Here is a 17,797-nt window from a genome sequence, read left to right as displayed (position 1 = left end):
TAATCTTACTGGGTACAGTACCCTGAAAAGTACAGTAGTATAGTACAACAGCTGGCATACGGGGCCTGGCATCGAGTGAACAGACAAGAAGAGTTACCGACAGGAGGAGGGAGAGGAGGTGGGAGGTGGTAGAGCTGAAGGATCGTCAGCAACAGGAGACGGAGGGCGAGCTGCAATTTCACTCACGCCTGATGCTGATGGCACAGGTTCTGGTTCCTTGCTGGAACCAGATGCACGTTTGCATCTTTCAGAGTTTGTCACTTGAAGGCTTGTATATAGGGGACTTGCTGTATGCTCAGTGATATAGTTGACATATTCTGGTGCAAGCTCTTATCTTTATGTGGACTGGTAACAAATAGTTTGTGTTCTATTGATATAGTTTGAATAGTACTGTTCTAAAAGATGCATACAAAAATAATATGTAAACAGTGAAATATTTGAAAGGGAACACATATCAGAATAGCTACTCCCTTGGGGTTGAAGAGGTGGATTACGAATAATGTTGTCATTAATTTTCTTTTAAAATGTCCTGACTGGTTGAATCATTTTAAAAATTAAAATGCTGCATGCTGAAATAACAGTTTTCATCTTATTCATTTGTAACTCTCACGGATTGGTTTACAAACGCTGACTTTTCTTGTAGTTATATCCGACGAGGTGAGAGTCACTGGTGGATGAAGGGCTCAACTCCTACCCAGATCTCAGAGATCATCATTAAACTCGTTAAGGATATGGCAGCAGTAAGTTCCCATCCTCCTGATCATTATGTCAGTGAAGTACAGTAGGAACCTGATTAACAAAACGAGTAGCATAATCATTCTGCTGAATTGAGAGAACATTCATGTTATTTTGCTTTGCTTACAAGGTCCATTTAGTAGGTTCACTATCTCACGATCTGTCTTTCCAGCTGGTGATAAATTTTCCCTTTGTGTAAACTATGTTCATTTCAAGCTTCCCAATTAATTTACTTGAGAATTATCACATAAGTCTTCTAAGACTTTAAAACTTAAAAAAAAAAAAAGTATACTCTTTGAACCCTAAAAAAACAGCCTGAGCCCAAGAGCCTAAAGGAAAAAAAGGGCTTTTCAGAGCAAAGGTTTCTTGCTGTCTTTTAGTTCTCACAGTTTATGAACGTCCTGTACCGCTGTCTTTAGGTGTTGCTTTTGCAGGGAGATCCCGGAGTGCGGAGGAAAGGGAATTACTTCTCAGAGTGCCTGGCTCTCACTGGTTGCTCCATGTTAGTTTCCTCACATTCCATTGTATTTCCAGGAGTTCAGCCCGAGGAGGGCAGGACACTGTGGATGATAGGTTCCTGAGAGGTAGAGTAGACGGCAAGCATTTTGGAAGAGGAGGAATTGGAATGTGAACTGTCCCTTTAAAGATTGATAGCGTGTGGATATGAGACGAGTAAGGATATTCTGGGGAAATATGAAGTTCTGTCACTTTTCCCAACAGTTTGGACATTTCCTCCATCAGGGAAATGGAGAATTTTTTCCATTCTCAAATAGGCTTTCTGAGTAAATAGGCTTTTCACTGGATGAAAATATTTATGAAAGATGTTTAGGAACACTGAAACTCTCTAGGAGTAACATGTTGGTGTTCAGTAAAAATCACATTAGCAAATTAAGGTAGTTGTAATTTAAACCCATTTATGCTCTCAGTTTCCAGTAATATTCTTCTAAAGCACTTAGCTTAGCTGTATGAGCTCCGTGTCAAATAACAGGGTTTCATGATCAGAATTTCTCAGTCATAGACAACCTAGTATTTGTTATGTTTTTATCTACATGTAAGATGAAATGCCCTTGAACTCTGTAAGAGAAGAGTATTGAGAACTTAAATTTTTATTTACTTTTCTTTTGAATCATCAAAATAGTAAGTAGAAGTTGAATTGTTCATATAGTTGTGAAGGATTTTTATATTAAAGTATGCCCCTTGATCTAAGATTCCACTAGCAAATAAATTTTCCTTTTTGGTGAAAGATGTTCAGAGAACAGAATCTGCTCCTTTGATTATACCTCTCTGGTTGTTTATTAAATTATTCTGTCCTGCTCATTAGGGTCATTTGTCAGAAGCGTGGTCCCGAGTGACAAAAAATGCCATTGCAGAAACCATCATAGCCTTGACCAAGATGGAGGAAGAATTTAGATCTCCAGTGAGATGTATTGCAACAACTAGGGTAGGTTTCCTTTCATTTGGTCTATATTGTTGCATGTTCTTTTTCAGTAACAGATTTGAACAAATTTAAATCAATAAGCCAGCTTAATTTACTTTTCTAAAAAATTTATTTTATTGAAGTATAGTTGATTTATAATGTGTTAATTCCTATTGTACAGCAAAGTGATTCAGTTATCTATCTATCTATCTATCTATCTATCTATCTATATATATATATACATTCTTTTCCATAATGGTTCATCCCAGGACATTGAATGTAGTTCCCTGTGCTATACGGTAGGACCTTGTTGTTTGTCAGTTCTCTGTATAATAGTTTGTATCTGCTAATCTCAAACTACCAATCCATCCCTCCCCTACCCACCTCACTCTTTTTTCTTACCAAATATTGTATTTATTGAAAAAGTATGAAGGGCTTTTTTGAATTATAAGCTAAGCCTGGTAATTTTTAATGTTCACTGTTACGTGTTCTTTATCACTTGTTTTTGTTATTATTTAGGGAGCTAAGGATATACTCATTTAAAAAAAGCTAAATTACCTATATGTCAGTGTACTGCCTTTCTGATGATGTGTTTACTGTTAATTTTAGTGTCAGCATGACGTTGTGATAGACTGAAGGTCCTTTAAAGACAAGGCCCCTGCCTACTCCTTCTGTAATAACTCAGTTGTCCTAAAATAGAGTCCTGTAGCCTACTTACTGAATGTGTAGGCCTTACTTTTCAAAAGCAGAAAGTGTGTGCCCAGGGCACAATGGGGCAGAATCTCTTAGGAAGTGACATTGCATCCTTCAGATGAGATGTAATCTATTGTAAATTGTAATCTACCAAATTTTATGTCCCATATACTTCCAAAAGAGATTTGAGATTTCCTTGAAGCAGGGCAGTTGTGACAGGGTTAGGAAGAAGTCAAAGCTGGTAGAAATTGCTTAAGTTAATCCTCAGAAGTCTGAAAAAGAAGATACATTTTATCTCCCTTGGGCAGAAAAAGCCAGTTTCTGCCATGTTTCCAGTGACTGTGCCTCTGAAGCAGCTGCTCTGACAGTCACCTTTCCCACCACATATGCGCTGCACTCGTTCTTTAGTCGGCTCTCCCCTTTCTCCTTGCATAACTTTTTCTTCTGGCTTCTCTTTCCCTATTTTATTTCCCCCTTACTCTTCATGTCCAGTGATGCTCACACACACTTCTCAGAGTTGAGACAGTTAAGTATTATTTTCTGTTTTTCAGTAATGAAGAAATATGTTATTCTGTGTAAACATGAAGCTTGCTCTTTAAGCCTCAGAAAGTTTTAAAGTATTTTTGAGGGCAATTTTCTAACGCTTGTAAGACGTTTACTTATTTCTGACAAAGTGTACCCAGCATAGTGCTAGACTGTTAGAGGCATAGAGATTTCCTTGGAATTTAATGCCTCAGGCAGATATTAGTTGGAAAATGTGTAGAAGGCATTGGTATATTAAATATGTAAATTTATGTATTGATATGTTGTTTACATATCAGAATAATAAAGGTTAATTTTATATGTCAGGTAGACAACAGAATGGTTCATCAGAGCAACAGTCATTTACTCAGTATGTGTTTGAGTGCCTACTCTGTGCATGGCACACACAGTAGAGGGCGTGGGTACCTGGTACCACACCAGGAAGACTTGAGTGCCACTGGGGATCTACGTCTTTTCAAGTCCAGCTAGCCTTCACTGAGCTGTGGCGGTGGGTGCTCTGTAAGGCGTAACCCCACGCTCTGTAGTGTAACAGCCTTTCCCTTCGGCAGCTCTGGCTTGCTCTGGCGTCGCTGTGTGTTCTCGACCAGGACCACGTGGATCGCCTCTCCTCAGGGAGATGGATGGGAAAGGATGGACAACAAAAACAAATGGTAAGATCAGAGTTATTTTATAAAAATTTAGCTTGTTTTTCTTTACAGTAAGCTTTGGCTTATCTTTAAAAAAAAGGACTCTAGGGGCTTCCCTGGTGGCACAGTGGTTGAGAGTCCGCCTGCCGTTGCAGGGGACGCGGGTTCGTGCCCCGGTCCGGGAAGATCCCACATGCCGCGGAGCGGCTGGGCCCGTGAGCCATGGCCGCTGAGCCTGCGCGTCCGGAGCCTGTGCTCCGCAGCGGGAGAGGCTGCAACAGTGAGAGGCCCGTGTACCACAAAAAAAAAAAAAAAAAAAGGACTTCATGTGTCAAAATACACAGTTAGTGGAACTCTTGAAAAATTGTGTCACACTGCCCAAGTTCATCTCACAAGTCTATTTCACTTAGGGTTCCCTCTTCATAGTATATTAGGGGATTTAATTACATTAAAAAACTGTTCCCTTCTTCTCTGAGTCATGTTTGCATCATATCAAAGTTTGGTTTTAGCCAGACTCTGATTCTATATCTAGATTTTGTACTAAAATGTAATCGGTTTTATGATAAGAAGGAAATAAAGTAGTAAGAGAACAACATGATATACCATTTATTCACAGATGTACTTAAAGTGGGTTTGATAAGTATCCCTCGCTTCACTGGAAGGAAAAACTTTATACAGGCACTTCCAGCATTTTCTTTTTAACATCCAAGTTTCAAAAATGCATTATTTATTAATTTAGCATACAGAATGTTTTAATATAATGGGAGAAATTTTCTTAAGTCGCTAAGAAAAGTATACATGTTTATTTTGTTAATCATTGAATGCCCATAGCGCATTTAATCATTGATTTGGGGATTCTGAGGCCTTTTTTTAAATATATATAAATTTATTTTATTTTATTTATTTTTGGCTGCATTGGGTCTTCGTTGTGGTGCGCAGGCTTCTCACTGCGGTGGCTTCTCTTGTTGCGGAGCACGGGCTCTAGGTGTGCGGGCTTCAGTAGTTGTGTGGCACACGGGCTTAGTTGCTCTGCGGCATGTGGGATCTCCCCGGACCAGGGCTCGAACCCGTGTCCACTGCATTGGCAGGCGGGCTCTTAACCACTGCGCCACCACCAGGGAAGCCCGAGGGCTTTTATAGTTAAGTACACTTGCCATAATTCTGTTTAATGTTCAGATTTTAAATTCTTATTTGAGTTCAGAGTAACAGTCTGTTCCTGTTGTAAATAAATCACATTCAATTTGTATGAGTATTTAAGACTTTCTTGTTAACCTTTTGTAACGTATGGAAATGTCCTGTTCTAGCCTATGTGTGATAACCATGATGACGGTGAAACTGCAGCAATCATTTTGTGCAACGTATGTGGAAACTTATGTACTGACTGTGACAGATTCCTTCATCTTCATCGGCGAACCAAAACTCATCAAAGACAGGTGAAAATTTCTGCATTTACATGCAGAATAGTATCTGTAACATAAAATATATTCAGTAAGAAATAAATGTGGGAAGGAGACTTGGCGTAATGGGAGAAAAATGAACCTTGGAATCAAAGACCCTGGTGGAGTTCCCAGCTGTCTCATTTACCAGCTGTGTAAATCAAGCATGTTGTTTAACCTCTGAGACTTGGTTTCCACATTGATAAAAAAGGGGCTGTTGTGAAGATTAAAGAGAAGACTAGAAATATCTGGAATTTCTTAGACTGCTTAATAAATAAAAGCCGTTTTCATTATTGAATAATTAAAATTTATACTTCTTTCAGAGTGATATATTTTCCCCTTTTCTTTAATGATACAATAGGTCTTCAAAGAAGAAGAAGAAGCTATAAAGGTTGACCTTCATGAAGGTTGTGGTAGAACCAAATTGTTTTGGTTGATGGCACTAGCAGATTCTAAAACCATGAAGGCAATGGTGGAATTCCGAGAACACACAGGTAAAAGGATTTAAGAGTGAACCGTGCCTGACAAATAGATTGAACCATCCCTACTGATTACGATTAAACTAGATGTTTAATTTAATTATTTAATGTGAATAATTTTGAGTGTTTTCTATTAAGTGATGATGAGATCATTGATCACTGTATTTTTATATTTACTAGACAGTGTTCAGTGTTCTATTGTAGAACATTAGATTAAAAGTCGGGAAAGTTGGTTTGCCATGAACTAGCTGTGTGACCTTGGGCAAGTCATTTTATCTCCAAAATATGCATTTTTCATTTTGATTTTTTTTCTAAAGTCTGGTGTATTCCCAGCTTAAAGGTGCATTGAATCTTACAGATTCTCAATTTTCAGCACCTCTGTAGTCTGCCGTTTATCTGACACAAATTTCTGATTTTGGTGTTAGATGTAAATCTGACAAATTTAAATATGAATAACTTTTCATGCTGCAAGAGCATGGTCTTTTCTTTTCTCACAGCTGATTTTTTTTTTTCTCCTATTTTCCCTCCATACCATATTACATTAATGAATGTTCTAGTGTTTGAACCATCATTGTATTTATGACCTAAACTATCCTTTTTAAAAAACATTTTCTGGGCTTCCCTGGTGGCGCAGTGGTTGAGAGTCCGCCTGCCGATGCAGGGGACATGGGTTTGTGCCCCGGTCCGGGAAGATCCCACATGCCACGGAGCGGCTGGGCCCGTGAGCCATGGCCGCTGGGCCTGCGCGTCTGGAGCCTGTGCTCCACGACGGGAGAGGTCACAGCAGCGAGAGGCCCGTGTAACGCAAAAAAAAAAAAAAAAAAAAAAAAAATTTTCTGTAAATATTGCTAAGTTCACTTATCATATTTAGAATTTTGTACCTGTGTTTTAAAATGAGCTTGGTCTGTGTTTTTCAAATCTTGTTCTTTTTCCTTTTGTTCTTTGTTTTATTGATTCCATTCCTCCTTTAACTATTTCAAACATATTTAAATTCCTTTTCAAATGTTTCTATTATCTTTAGTTCCCTGGGTGGGAATTCTTCTGTTATTCACGTTTCATATTCTCTGCTGATAGGTTTTCTCTTATACCTTGTAATGTTGTCATTGGGAAAGGTACCTAATGATTTCCCTTTCTTCTATGTATCTTTATTTAATTTTTGTTGTTATATTTTGTCTGGCATTGTGCTTTTGTAATGAGGGGGCTTACCATAGCTGCTCGACCTGCTGTCTTGACTAGAAGCCTAGTCGGTTTCTGTGTACTGAAGAAGTATAAATAAATCAGTTAATAATTTATTTGGCTTCAGGTAGCTCTTTAGTCTCTTATCCTTTTTTGTGTGTGATTATTTACTTTCTAATTAGGGCGGTTTACAACCCTTCAGCTGCAAGACTGCCGGGCTGATTTCTCAGTGATAGCACCTGATACATAATCCCTGCTTGCTTGATTTGTTTTCTTCACTTAGTTATATTAAAATATGTAGAAAGCATATACTTAAGGAGGACTTTCCTTTTCTGCCTGAACCTAGGTAAACCCACCACAAGTAGCTCGGAAGCATGCCGTTTCTGTGGTTCCAGGAGTGGAACAGAGTTGTCTGCTGTTGGCAGTGTTTGTTCTGATGCAGATTGCCAGGTGCGTGTATAGTTAGTTAGGCCATCATGTAAGGAGTAGCACGTGTTCCCTCATGACACCTTCACTTCATATAAATAGGACTCTGAGCTCAGCATCACTTTTGTTTTCTAAATTATTGTATTACCCATGTCAAGAGTTAAATGCTTTATCAAAGCTGGAGAATGGATCAGTTAAAGCTCTCAAACCCAAATCAGTCTCTTGTGTGTGTTTCCCAACTACCACCATCATATATATTTAACATTTACTTCTGTGCTAGAAGCAGATAAAAATCTGTGGGCTGCCTTTCCTTTGCTTGTTACACATTTTTTATTCACTTGTTTCCTTAAAGTTGTTTATGCATGAACATCTGTACACATTCCATGCTATCCAAATATTTTTGATTCCTCAATTTAGTTAACAAGAATTTGGATAGTGTCCAGATAGTGAAGGGTACCTGTATTTTTTTTAATCCCCATTTTGGTGAGAGGTAGGTGGTGATTGGATGATTATATGTCAGGAATTTTTTTTGCTTCATGGCTATGCATGATAACAAATAGATTAAAATTGCAGCTCACTTTTTAATCAGCATTCCCTTTAATGTGGAGTGAAATTTTTTTAAATCACATTAGACTTTGTTAATAATCCTAAGTTATATACAAACAAAGAATAAAAATAACTACTTTATGGTTACTTAGCCTTATATCTATTTCCCGGGGGAAAGTACCTTGGAAAATTAATATAATGGATGTAATTACCAGGATGTGTGCCTTTTTTGATATTTTCTGTGCCGTTGTAATTCATCTTTAACAGGAATATGCTAAGATAGCCTGTAGCAAGACGCATCCTTGTGGCCATCCATGCGGAGGTGTTAAAAACGAAGAGCGCTGTCTGCCCTGTCTACACGGCTGTGATAAAAATGCCGTAACCCTGAAGCAGGACGCTGACGACATGTGCATGATCTGTTTCACAGAAGCGCTCTCCGCAGCACCGGCCATTCAGGTTGTCTCCGCTTTTAACGTGTTAAGTGTGCCTAGATTTTTCAATAGGAAATATAAATATACATGTCAAATAAACAAACGACTGAATCTTTCTTATACCATTGGGAGAAAATATCCCACTAATATCCCCCAGTTTATTACAGAGCAAATGCTGTCTCTTTATGTTCTGTCTCCATTTTGTGCAGTGAGCTTTAATCTCTGATTTGTGTAAGCCTGTATAATCAATTGAAAGTATAAAATGTTCATAAGGGAGAAAAAAAATAATTAGATTATCCAGTAGCTTCTCTCTTCTTAATTTCCAGAATCCAGCATGGCCTTTTATAGCATTATGTAATTGATCTATGCATGATACATACCTCTATATATAATATATATACATATATATACAATGTTAGTAATATTATAGAAGTTACAATTTGCTAAATAAGTTTTTTTTAACATTTACTGGCTGTTTGTTTATAGTTCCAGTTCTTGTGATTCCAAGACAATAAATATTCTCAAAAATAAATTTTAAACCTTTAAATCAGTAGTTTCCTCTTCTTCCTGTGAGATACAAAATTGAATAATTTCACATTTCTCCCTAGCCCAGCTTACTCTCTATAAGGTGGCGTTAATACATGAATGGTAAAAATTGGGAGAAGCTGAAGATCTCGTTCATAATGTCACATGAATAATAGAGAAGTGCCGAAGTTTCAGTGTACTGAATTTCTAGATTTTTCTCTTACCTGCCCTAAGTAGCACCTTACATTGACTAATCTGCCAGTTACTCGTGTTTATTGTTATTACATTTGCTTATATCCTTCTCTTTTCTTTATTTAAGCTGGATTGTAGTCACATATTCCACTTACAGTGCTGTCGACGAGTTTTGGAAAACAGATGGCTTGGTCCAAGGATAACATTTGGATTTATATCTTGTCCCATTTGCAAGGTATGGAAAGAATCGGAAATTATCTGCTTTCTATTAATTTTCATCTTTGTCTTCATCTTTCATCTTTCAAAATAAACATGGCAGCATCTCTCAGTGTCCTTCTTAGTCTACTTTTTACCACCAGCCCCCATCAGTTTCTGCTCTCTTCACCCAGGCAGTACCTGAGAATAAGATCTTTCTATTATACTACATTTCTAGACATTAATTTTCCATTAAAAGCTGATTAAATTAAACTATTGCATCAGAAAATTCATTTAGATATCATCGTGCATTGAAGGGCACGCATCACTGCTTTCAGACCCGCTGAGAGTTCAGTCCATGTGACTTGTCAGTGGGTGACTACCAAAGAGAAGAATGAGCCTGTGGTGCTTGTAGGTGCTGATACCTGCCGTGAAAGAGTGAAACCTGAACTTTTTAAAGTGCTATTAGGACAGACTCTTTAGAGCTCAGGTAAAATAAGGAGAAAATTCTTGACATTTTGACACGTCCCTGCAAAGATAGGAACCAAAGCAGCAGGTTATTTTGGCAAGCTAACGATGTTTAACAAAAAACTTTTGTTTAAGAATGTACTGCCAGACTGGTGTTTAGGGTATAACATGGACTTAGCACAGTCATTGCTTAGACTGAGCAATATCCAAAAAGATGATAGGATTTTCTCTCCCTTCTCACTTGTTGCCACAAAGAAAAGTCACTTTCAGGAAATGATAGATGAGAGTGATATAGAAAATACTACGTGTTCATTTCTATTATCAAACATTCTGCCCCACCCCCAAGGAACCAAAAACACACACAGAGGGATATCTGTGGCAGCAGGGTAACCCTTTATTCCCAGAACAGCTAAGGCAGCAGGAGATATATGTCATACTCAGGAATATGAAGCTAATCAAATGGAATTTTCGTGTTCTGTGCCCCACTTGCCGCCACTTTCCCTGCTCTTGGGAAACTGTAGGCTTGTGAGGACTTTACAGGATTATTTTTAAATGGCATTTTATTTAGGAAATGTTTGGTTATCTCCTGTCCTAGCGCGGTGCTTGGCACTTAGGTGAATACTAAGTGTTTGCTGAATTAATAAATAAATGATTCTGTTAAAGAATGTTCATTTTTCAAAATTGCAGAACAAAATAAATCATATTGTGTTAAAAGACCTGCTTGATCCTATAAAAGAACTCTATGAGGATGTCAGAAGAAAAGCCCTAATGAGATTGGAATATGAAGGTCTGCATAAGAGCGAAGCTATCACAACCCCTGGTGTGAGATTTTATAATGACCCCGCTGGCTATGCCATGAATAGATATGCATATTATGTCTGCTACAAATGCAGAAAGGTATGCTGTTAATCATACTACAAATTATTAAGATTACCTGTGTGATTAAGAAGTTGAATAGTATAGTGATGTCTAATTATTCTTACGTTTTAAGTCTAAAGTTAAAAATGAGAAAGTTTGGTGCTGTGCTTCAAGCAGAATTTATTTCCTTAATTTGTTTTGGGGCGCTTTTTTTTAACATATACAGACTATTTCCAAAACAAACATGAGGTGTTTCACTACACAAGCTGTTTCCCATCAGCAATCCCCTCTTGTTTTCCAAATCCAGTTGGCTCTGGAATAAACTTCTTTTGCTTTAACTCTTTTGACCATTCCCTTCTTAAAATTCTTACCTCCTTGGCTCCCAGGACAAGACTGTCTTTGGTATCTTCCTTCCTTTCTGGTCACTTGTCTTTACCCCCCTCACAGAGTTCCTTTTTATTCATCTACTCCTTACATATTTGTTTCCCCAGCCCTCCATTCTTGCCTGATCATACCTCCTCACCTTTGGTGACCTGTATACCCATGCCTTTGCCTACCACCTGTATTGTTCCGACCCTCCAAAATTTTTGAGATTTGGATACAAATACCCAACTGTCTACCAGACATTTAGATTTCTCACAGATACTTCTGACTCTCCCAATCTCCAGTCTGTATTAACAAATGAACAAAGTCAATTCTACCTCCAGATCTCTCTTGAGTTCTTTTTTCTTTCTATTATTATATCTTTAGCAACCCTAATCGTTTTCTTTGGTAATTATTAGTAGCCTTCTTACTGGGCTTCTTGTGTGGAGCCCCTAACCGCTCCATTCCATGCTTTACACTTACAATTCCACTAGCAGATGAACATTTCTAGATCCCAGATCTGATCGTGTCACTGTTCAGCTTCTAATCCTGTGGCCCCTCCACCTCTCTAGTCTCATCTCCCAGCATGCCACCACTTGTGCCCCGTGCAACGGAACACGGAACAACTTGCAGTGCCCCAAACTGGACCGTGTTGGCTCACTCACCCACACCTCCACGCCGTCGCCCGGGCTCTTCTGTCCATGGAATGCTCTTCTCTGCCTCCTACTCTGCATCTTACTCTCACTTGCCACCCACGCACACGCACATGCTCATAGGCACGGCCAGATCTGTGCAATCACACTTCCGGATTCGGCTCCGGTTTCGCCTCCTCTGCAGCGTGCCCCGACCTCCCCACCACCGCCACGCCATTTTGACATCTCGCATACGTCCATCTAAGCGCTCATTATTCTGCATTAACGGTGACTGGTTCACGTGTCTCTGTCCCCCTTGATAAGTTCCATGAGGACGGAGACTATGTTTCTTAAGTTCTCTATCTCTAGTACTTGGCACTTATTAGACACTAAGTTAATTGGAGAATGAATAAATGAAGGAATCAATATATGAAAGATGCATAGTCTCCCGAAGTAACAGAAAGAAAATACAGATAATGAATGGAAGGCTAAGTAGATAGATGGTAGCCAGAAAGGCAGACAAATACACACACCCAAGGAAAGACCAATGGTGTACATTTGTGAAACTTGAATTGTTACAAATAATAAAATACTATTTCTTCTGTGTGTTTAATGTACTGAACCTCATAAATGAATACTGCGCTACCACACAGATGACCGTCAGATGTCCAGGAAGCCACGCAGGGAATCTAGAAAAGTAAAACAGCTGGAATAGGCCCCCAGGACAAATGAAATACTTCTGAGGCCTGATTTAGCTGGTGGATGACCATTTATAGCCTCTTTATCAATGAAGCCTGTCTTTCATCTTGTTTTTCCAGTACAAATAATAGATTTCTATTGACTCATCTTATTTATACCCAATTATGGATATAGTTTTTTTGCCTATGAGACATGTTATATATGCAGAATGCCCCAGTTATAATTGGTCTAATTTATTTTGTGCCCAGAGCAAATAGAGAGGAATTACCCATGATGATAACTTCATATATTCAAGTATCTGTATTAGATACTGTTGAGTTCCTACATGTAGTGCAGCTCTATAAGTATGAGCAATGTCCTGAACAGAATATCCAAATTTGCCTTTCCTTTTTAAACATTTTTATATGATCAAAATTGATTTTTTTTTCTTTCCCATTAGCCTCAGGGTTATAATTTTATACTAATATTTATTTTAGGCATTTATTTAGAATAGTAGAAGGGAATATGTTATTTCATATTTCAAAAAGAGAAAAACCATTCAAACTTGGCCCTGGAAAATCATAGCTTCTCTTTACTACTTAATATCCTATTCTTGATATTTATTTGGAATATTATACATTCTTTTGTTATTTTGCTTTGACAGTACAATGTCTGAACTTTCTACTGTAAGTATGAATGCATTCCAGAACTGAAGTAGCTTTATTTCATACCCTGATCTATTTCTTACAGGCAGCAATATGGGTATCCACTTGGCATTACAAGGGAATGTCAGTAGACAATAGTATTTCCTGAGACCTCTCGATCTCACTTCCATTGCACCCACACTGAACCTCCCATGGCAGAGTTTTCTGTTTCCTGCTGTGATCTGAATGCATTCCCTCCTTAGGCATATTTCGGTGGTGAAGCTCGTTGCGATGCTGAGGCTGGACAGGGAGATGATTATGATCCCAGAGAGCTCATTTGCGGTGCCTGTTCTGATGTGTCCAGGGCTCAGGTGGGCAGAACATTTTATTAGAAAGGACAGTTTAGAAATGTTAAGCTTCTGTGTTTTTAAAATAATAATATAACGAATATGATGGGGATAGTATAGTACGTTTTTTTCCCCAGTGCTTTCTGATGTTTGCAGGGCAGTGTATAATTTTCCAGATCATTTTGTATATATTATTTCTTTTGGATGGTATTCGCATTTTATAATTTTGTCTCCCATAAGATAATCACCATATTTCAACAAGTAATAAATTTACTTACTTCATTTTCTTAAACCTGCAGTCACACTTTTAGGTTTTCCCGTCTTCAGTGAAATCTTAATAATACATCTATGAGATTGAGAGATAGAAGAAATATTATTAATTTTTCAATTTGGCTGACCAAGAAACATTCACAAGGAAATTAAATGGCTGGCTTATTAAATAATATTGGTTATTATGGAGCTGGGATTTAAATTTGGGGCTTCGTCCAAACCTTTTGGGCCAAGCCACACATTTATTCAATATTTTAATGTGTGTATCATCAGTTTTTCAGTCAGTTTTGAGAGCTGTGTGTACTCTCAAAATATGAATCACTGAGTTAAGTGTATGGTTTTCTTAGGTATCGTTGAAATAGACTCGCCATAATCTTGTATTTATTTTCTTTTGCTGTAGATGTGTCCGAAACATGGCACAGACTTTTTGGAATATAAATGTCGCTACTGCTGTTCAGTGGCAGTCTTTTTCTGTTTTGGAACAACACATTTTTGTAATGCTTGTCATGATGATTTTCAGAGAATGACTAGCATTCCTAAGGAAGAACTACCACACTGTCCTGCAGGTATGCTTTTAATATTCATAAATATGGTTATACTGTATATGGTATCTCGTTTTGTTTAATGATCACATGAGAACACTTTGTTTCAAGTGGCAGAAACCCAGTTCAAACTATCCTAAAGAAACAAAGGGAATTCCTCGGCCCTTGTAAGCGTCTGACTTTCTGAGTGGAGTAAAAAGTAAGATGACCATCATGAACAAGGGGCTCAAAGCTGTAAGAAGCAATTGTGTGGGGACTGAGAAGGAAGTCAGCTAAGGATTAGTAGAAGGATAGCTGCTCAGCACTAAAGGGCCCTGAGAAGTTTGAAATTATAAATTGATAATAGAACCATTTAAAAGGATTTAGTGATTTTTTTTTTTTTTTTTTTTTTGGTCACACATCTGCCTTTATTGTGAGCAGCTATGATATTTTTTAAGAAGCCTGGAACCAGCACCATAAAATGGACAAGTGATTTGATCTAGAATGGCTGGGAATGGGCAGCATAGTGAGCATCAGAAAGCCAAGGGAATTAAAGAAGCCACTGAGAATACAGGAGAGATGATTGTCTATGGAGGTCAGGCTGAGAAAAAGTGAATATGAAACCAAAAAGAGACAGAAAACTGGAAGAGGTCAGGAGGCTGGAGATCACAGTGGGGTGGCATACCAGGCTTAACAGAAGTGAGAAGAGTGGAAGGAGAGGTAAATGTGACTACAGAAGAGACAGATCTGAAACAAGTGGAAATACATGCAAGAGCACATACACCACAGTGTACAACGTTGTTAAAGCTGGGAAACACACAGTCTCATCCATTGCTTACCAGAGTGCAAATGGCAGAACCCTGTGGTGCCTCTCAAAATTGCCAATATACCTACCCTTCAACAATCCCACTTCTGGGAATATACCCACATATGTGAGAAAAATAAAAAAGAGCAGATATGAAGGTTATTCATTGCATCATTGTTTATAATAATACAAGTTTGTAAACAATGCAAGTATCCAGTAAGAGGTTGGTTAAACACTCAGTACTACACACTATTAAAAAGGAAGGTGACTGAGGATGGAGTTTCTGTGTACTAATATGGAAAGATCTATAGCAGATACTGTTAAATGAAAAATCAAGTTACTGAACATTGTGTGTAGTATGCCACCTTTTGTAAGAAAGGGGGAAATGAGAATATATACTCTCATGCATTTTAAAAAACCACTGGGGAGATTGACAAGAAACTAATAAAACTGATTAACTATTTGGGAAAACAGGGAAAAATGGGATAAAAATGGGGGGAAGGTGACTTCTTTTTGTATGTAATTTTTTTAACATTTTGATTTTTAAACCGTGTAAAGTATATTATCTATTCAAAAACAAGGATACTAAGATGCATAGGGTTTTTTTTTAAGTACGGCTACTCTTTTCTATTTGCTCATCTCAAGTAAAATTTGTTATACTATTCTTCCTCCACTTCCTTTACAGTAGAAGTACTTTAGGACTTTTCAAGAAGCTTTAAAGAAGCAAGATGAGAATAACGTGAGGCTAGAGTGTTTAGGAAGATGGCCAGAATAGAGGCGTGAGCCAGGACGAGCAGGAGGAGGGTGGTGAGCTGAAGGCCAGCGAAGGAAGGGAGCGAAAAGGGGGCGGTGTTGTATGGATGAGGACAAGAGTCCAGATTAAGAAGTTGAAGGAGATAATCCTTCTGGCCCGGGATAGGGACCCTATCCCTTCCTGCTGCATGTATGTGGTACGTTGAATTTTTTATAGTGAATGTTTTTGTTTTTGTGGTTAGAAGAAAATAATTTTTTAATTTTATATTTGCATAACTACAGTCACATTATTGCTCTAAGTAACTTACAGGTGATTAATATTTACATTAGGTTTGCATGTGTGTGTGTGTTTTAATTATAGTTTTTTGCCTCCTTCAAAATTTATACAGGTCCCAAAGGCAAACAATTAGAAGGAACTGAATGTCCTCTCCATGTTGTGCATCCACCCACTGGAGAAGAGTTTGCCCTGGGTTGTGGAGTGTGCAGAAATGCTCACACATTTTAGAACACTCAGATTCCTCAGATTCTACAGAGAGAAAAGTTACCTTCATCCCCCCAGGCGGATGTGGTGAAGTTTAAACTCTGCTCAGGATAAAGACGGGACCATTTTTACATCCATGAAAATGAACCATTCACAGTGCAAGAAGGATGCCAAATACCATGTACATAATTCTTGCTATGGAAAGTTTCCCTATTATTTCAGTTTATCTTCTTTTGAACCAACACATCAAACTTGTGAGGTGTTTGCATGTGGCCATTATTGTCATTGGCCTGTGAAGCATTGGACATTTATAGATAATTGATATCAAAGAATTGCCATGCCCATGGACTAAGAATGATGCTGGCTTTCAAGCAAAAGAGAAAAATTATCATTGTTTATTGTATACTGCCTTTTTGTAATCCTGTACAATTGCATCACGGGTGGGGATAAAAAGAGGAATATTCTGGTTTATTTCCTAGACTGTTATTTAAAAAAAAAAAATGTGTTAGGACGGCATATAAATGTAATAAGTATCACACTGTATATAAAGATATCAATGTTTGTCCTGTATAAGAATTACTAAATTACAAATGCAGTTTCATTTAAACTTCTAGGTTAAGTTTGAGCCTGAAATTTTAATGAAGTGCAATACTGAGTGTGCCTCATTATCTTGCAGCTGTAAACATATTGGAATGTACATGTCAATAAACCACTGTACATTTTTATACAGTGATAAAGTCTAACAAGTGTGTAAGGTGTTGGCTTGAGAAACAAAATTTAAATACCTAAGGTCTAAAACTCCATCCAATTTTCCTTGGAAAGAAATTTACTAACATAGCACAATCATAACCTTCAAAACTGTTTGTTAGGGAAAATAAGAGTAGTAATGAAGTACAATGTTGGAATCTTAACACTGGAGAGATGGAGAGATAGATATTCATAAACAGACATATGCGAAAGATAGAAGAAAATATTTAGGAAATTCAACAACCTCCACCTTATTAACCAGCTCCTTTTCAACGTGTATAACAATCGACAGAATCACTAGTCTTTTCTTTATCTATTATAGACTGTGTGTTTTAGTAGATATTTTTTACAGTTAACTCATGAAATTGACGCACTGTTGACTTATGATGAGTCATAAATCGGATTATATTTATTTCATGAGGCAGACTGATCAAAAGTTCTGATCAGTTTTGTTCTAAATTCCCACTGTTGAAAATAGATCATTTGTCAATAACCATTATTATTATTTTTTTTTTTTTCGGTACGCGGGCCTCTCACTGTTGTGGCCTCTCCCGTTGCGGAGCACAGGCTCCAGACGTGCAGGCTCAGCAGCCATGGCTCACAAGCCCAGCCGCTCCACGGCATGGGGGATCTTCCCGGACCGGGGCACGAACCCGTGTGCCCTGCATCGGCAGGTGGACTCTCAACCACTGCGCCACCAGGGAAGCCCCAATAACCATTATTTTAATGACTTTGTTAAGCATTTGTGAGAAATTTAAAATAATCTTTGCCTTGAAGGAACTTAAAATATAAAGAAAAGATCTAGCCTGA

General features: G+C 38.0%; 1 protein-coding gene across 9 annotated transcripts in view; it reads left to right on the top strand.

Moving 5' to 3' along the window:
* Positions 1–16,970, top strand: part of MYCBP2 (MYC binding protein 2) — a 273,166-nt gene extending 256,196 nt beyond the window's left edge. For all 9 annotated transcript variants that reach the window (XM_082859416.1, XM_082859420.1, XM_082859419.1 and 6 more), the window contains 12 exons: positions 644–740; positions 2,057–2,176; positions 3,937–4,038; positions 5,319–5,447; positions 5,812–5,944; positions 7,452–7,555; positions 8,345–8,533; positions 9,353–9,460; positions 10,576–10,785; positions 13,327–13,434; positions 14,081–14,246; positions 16,149–16,970. In XM_082859416.1, the coding sequence (XP_082715542.1) occupies positions 644–740; positions 2,057–2,176; positions 3,937–4,038; positions 5,319–5,447; positions 5,812–5,944; positions 7,452–7,555; positions 8,345–8,533; positions 9,353–9,460; positions 10,576–10,785; positions 13,327–13,434; positions 14,081–14,246; positions 16,149–16,264 (1,582 nt within the window). In that variant the 3' untranslated portion in view covers positions 16,265–16,970. The remainder of the gene's footprint in view (positions 1–643; positions 741–2,056; positions 2,177–3,936; positions 4,039–5,318; positions 5,448–5,811; positions 5,945–7,451; positions 7,556–8,344; positions 8,534–9,352; positions 9,461–10,575; positions 10,786–13,326; positions 13,435–14,080; positions 14,247–16,148) is intronic.
* Positions 16,971–17,797: the final 827 nt, after the last annotated feature.

The sequence above is a fragment of the Leucopleurus acutus genome, assembly GCF_964270905.1.
Source record: "Leucopleurus acutus genome assembly, chromosome: 18".
Classification (NCBI taxonomy): domain Eukaryota; kingdom Metazoa; phylum Chordata; class Mammalia; order Artiodactyla; family Delphinidae; genus Leucopleurus; species Leucopleurus acutus.
Note: the sequence above shows the minus strand (reverse complement) of the source record. Positions and strands in the feature narration are given on the sequence as shown.